This window comes from Nannospalax galili, unplaced genomic scaffold (genome assembly GCF_000622305.1).
Source record: "Nannospalax galili isolate Female #2095 unplaced genomic scaffold, S.galili_v1.0 scaffold593, whole genome shotgun sequence".
NCBI classification, from domain to species: domain Eukaryota; kingdom Metazoa; phylum Chordata; class Mammalia; order Rodentia; family Spalacidae; genus Nannospalax; species Nannospalax galili.
In genome coordinates, this window is record NW_008332686.1 from 230,500 (window position 1) to 235,137 (window position 4,638).

The 4,638-nt window shown below is 34.5% G+C and overlaps 1 protein-coding gene across 1 annotated transcript; it reads right to left on the minus strand.

Moving 5' to 3' along the window:
- Window positions 1–524: 524 nt before the first annotated feature.
- On the minus strand, window positions 525–1,433 carry LOC103729592 (olfactory receptor 4C11-like). Its single transcript, XM_008827669.1, has one exon. It carries the CDS (start codon window positions 1,431–1,433, stop codon window positions 525–527), a length of 909 nt encoding a protein of 302 aa, XP_008825891.1.
- Between the last annotated feature and the right edge of the window lie 3,205 nt (window positions 1,434–4,638).

Below are 4,638 nucleotides of genomic sequence, written 5' to 3' on the forward strand. Positions count from 1 at the left end.
GGTGTACATAGAGATGTGATATAATATATCAGAAATACTGCCAAAATTGAAAATTCTGGAAGAAAGAGATTCATATTTAAATTTAAGAGATGGTATACATATATTACAATCATAAACAGAAAGGAATAAAATGTACTATATTGCTGCACAAAGAGGTAAGGTTTTAAAAAATACTTTATTTATTTTTATTTTATGCGCATGAGTATTATGCCTGCATCTGTGTAAGTGCACCTGTGTCATGCAATGCCTGTGGATATCAGAAGAAGGCGTTGGATTCCCCTGGAAGTGGAGCTATGAATGATTGTTAGACACCATGTGGGTGCTGGGAATTGAACCCAGATCCTCTGTAAGCATCATCACTATTCTTAACTGCTGGGCCATCTCTCCAGCTCCAGGGGTAAGTTTTATATTTTGGAAACTGCCTAGTTGGAAAAAACAATTGTAGAAGAAAAATTATTGATGCACAATTTTAGCCTGTATTCAAACATGATCGTATTTGATAGGTACACATATCCAGCCATAATTTAAATATGACATAAATTTTTCATGGCACATTTTACTTCTGCATTCCTCAAGGTGTAGATGAGTGGATTCAGTAAGGGTGTTCCAATTGTATAAAATAATACCACCATCTTGTCCATGGGGAAAGTGGTTGGGGGCCGTGCATATATGAATATACAGGGGCCAAAGGATAGGACAACCACAGTGACATGAGATGTGCAGGTGGAAAGAGCTTTTCTCCTCCCTTCCACACTATGATTTAGAAGGGAATGTAAGATGACAAAGTATGAGATCAGCAAGATTATGAAACTGCTTGAGCAAAGTGCACCACTGTTGGTCACTACCAACAGATTTATCATATATGTATCCATGCAGGCAAGTTTCATCAAAGGCTGCAAATCACAGCAATAATGGTCAATCGAGTTGGGTCCACAGAATAGCAATCTCAAGGCCAGTATAACCTGAGTAGTGGCATGGAAAAAAGACCCTAACCATGAAAAAATGATCAAGCTGACACAGATTTGCCGGCTCATGATGACAGGGTAATACAAGGGTTTACAGATGGCCACATAGCGATCCACAGCCATGAGAATGAGGACCAAGATCTCCATGCAGCCAAAGAGATGCAGAGCAAAGATTTGTGTCATACACTCGTTGTAGAAAATTGTTTTCTTTGCTGAGAGGGCATCCACAATGAGTCGGGGGGCTATAGTTGTTGAAAAGCAGTAATCAGTGAGAGACAAATAAAACAGGAAGAAGTACATGGGGCTTCCAAGTTTCCGGCTGAACTTGATGGTCACCATGATAAGAGTGTTTGCTAACACAGTTCCCATGTATAAAAATAAGAAGATTACAAACACCATTTTCTGCTTCAGAGGATCCTGTGTTAATCCTAACAGTACAAACTCAGTTACAGTGCTGTTCTGCTGCATTGTACCAGCCCATTAAAGGAGTCACAGCTCAAAAATTGTCTGAAAAGGAGAAAAGAAAAAAGTATAAAAAGTATACTACAATTTTAAACCTCAAATAAAAAAGTGAAAAAACAAAAAAGAAACCATAAAATATTGTTTATTCATATTTTATTCATTATTTTTATTCTATGTGTATGAGTGTATCACCTGCATATATGTAAGGGCACCCATGTCCTGCAATGTCTGTGGAGGTTAGAAGAAGGTGTCAGAACTCCTGGAACTGAGGTTACAGATGGTTGTTAGCCATTGTGTGGGTACTGAGAATCAAAGCTGGGTCCTCTGAAAGAGCAGTCAGTGCTCATATCTACTGAGTCATCTCTCGAGTCCAGAGTTACTAAATATTTTAAGCAATATATACAGTCTTTAAGTTCATAGTAATTATAATTTGCAGTCTTTTTCTTGATGTTGAACATATTCCATATGTTTATCCTTAATCTACTTTCCACATCATCTATGATCTTTTTGTGGCATTTGTGATTTTTCCATTTTGCTTCCCATTATTCAAATATTTTACTCATAATATTCTGTATTTGTTCTTGCTTAAAACAAATTATAGTTTTATTGATCCCTTGAAAATTTTATACAATTCATACATTTTATTTTTTTATTTTTTTTAATGATTTTCATAAAAAATAGAAAGTTGGATAATTCATCCTAAAAACCGATTTAATATTTATGTAATACATTTCTAAGTTATATATGAAAAATAATGAAAGAGCAAACAATTCTTATCAGTAAACATGACTAGACACCCGTGGATGAATTTGCACCAAGGGGCATCTGTGCACAAATGCTTGACCAGATAGGCCTTAACATTTATGACTGAATGCATGAACATGGCGGGGTCTAAATTTGATTAGGATCTATTATTTGAAATGTACAAAGCTCAGTAAAATGCATTTAAAAAGTAAACATGAATTTCCAGGATTGCTCACTATGCTTAGCTAGTTTTAACCAAAACCAGTGAATACTAGGGTAGTTTGTTGATTGACATTGAGAAATCTTTTACATGATTTATCTCCATGTGCTTTCATTTGAATCCAGTAGCTGCCCGAAAGACACTTGCATGGTAAATATTTTGAGCATCCTGGTAATGGTTATTTAAACACTTCAAATTACAGAGTCAATGTACATAGAATTTTAGCTCTGAAAAGCAAATCATTTTGTCCACATCAAAATAAAGCATTTAAATTTACTGCCTAACACAATGTATTCTGTTTAAGCAAGGGTCAGAACTGTAGAATTATTAATCTTGTAGCAAATTTTTATACAGAAAACATAGTTACTGATGTGAAGATGAAGGAATGGAGGGACAACAGCGAATATAAATCAGAAATGTTCTTAAAATTCCAGGTTTAGAGGTAAACACTAGAGACATTCAATTCTGTATATTTAAGCTCATAATTGAAATATTTACAAATTTGTACAACACATATTCTTAAGCACACCATATAATGCCTAAAGAAATGATGTTTCTTTGGAATTGGCAAAAGCTCTACAACTCTTTTATTTACCTTACTGAATATAAATTCTAAATGATAGCACAGTCAAAAACATAAATTTTTCCAAATGGTAAAATGTACTTATCAACATACCTCACCAAATCCATAATTCCTCAAATACACGTGGATTTGACTTATCAGAAATAGATTCACACAACTGAGAAATACACAAATAAACTGATGGTATGAGAGCTATTTCTCCTTATTGAAAATAAGCACACAATAAGATTTTCAATTTCATTCAGTTCTGTACTTTCAAACTGAAGTTCCAATTGGAAGTCTTAGTACAGCTAAGCTTTTGATAAATGAGTTTTAACAAACAGTTGCAAATGTGTAAAAAAATCAACATTGTATATTGCTTTGCTTTGGGGTTCAGTGTCTGCGATGTATAAAGGAGTCCTTTCAAAAATCTGTAACACCTGCATGCAGATGATGATTCAGAGATTGCATTTATCCTAGGAACAGTCATGCAGAGTCACAAAGACAATTATCAGAAAGAAGTTTAGCTCTTATCACAGTGATAACTAAACAAATCAAAGGTGAAACGTTTGTAAAAATTAAAATAAAAATAAACATGGAGCAGATGTAATCTACACATTGTGTATAATTGTCTCCAAGATATGTTGTAAACTGAAATTCAAGTATTAAATATTGCATGCTCAGCAAAACATATTCCTTAACAAAACCATGCACTTCAAACACATTTGATCCAGTAGCCTGAGTGGGAAAACTGCATTCTTGCCATTCTAAATGGAAGAATTGCTTTTAAAATACCTACTTTCATAGTATTTGAAAGCCATTACAGATATCCTGCAATACAAATAAATCTGTAAATCTTTACCTTGGGAGATTCACCTTGCCAGGTCACTGAGGCGTCGTCATAGCTCCTCAGTTGTAGAGAGGAGGGTTAGTGGTGTTTTTAGGGCATCATTAATCTCTGGAAGCATCATAGGATGACTAAACTATAGAGATGGTTCTGAAACTCAGTACTCTTTAAATACCCTATTGACCAACAGATAGTTATTAAGTCTAGATGCACATGCATTATTGGATTTGTTCCAAATGTATTCTTGGTGAAAGCTCTTCAGCAAAAGGAAAAGAAGAAATTATTTTTTAATTTCATGAAATAAGTAATATAAAAATAATCTGAATCCAGATAGACATATTCACCACACATTTTCACAGTATACATAATTTTTGAATATTTAAGAATACCAGGCATATTAATAGTGTATCTATCAGTTTTGAACACTGGTACACACTGAGAAGTTAAGAACTTAGGAAGCCATGACAGGGGAGGCAAGTTTTATACCAATCTGTACTCCCCCATGAGAATCTAAAAATGAGACCAAAGCAAAAAGATGCACAAAGAGCAGTCCTCAAACTAATAAGCATCATTATAGACTTAGCATTTTGTATAAATGCAAACCAATTATGCTCCATGATTGATTGGGATACAACTGAGGAAAAAGAATGCTTCATGATGTGTTCATAGCAACATATTCACTTTCATGGAGAACTTTCTGGAAGATCTCAAATAGCTATTATTTGCATTTAGTCATCTCTACAAACCGTCTGCCATTTGCTTAATACTGTCCATGTCCAACAGGAGCTGCTGTGCATGCCTTTCATTTCTACTTTCTCTCTTTACAGATAATGGACTC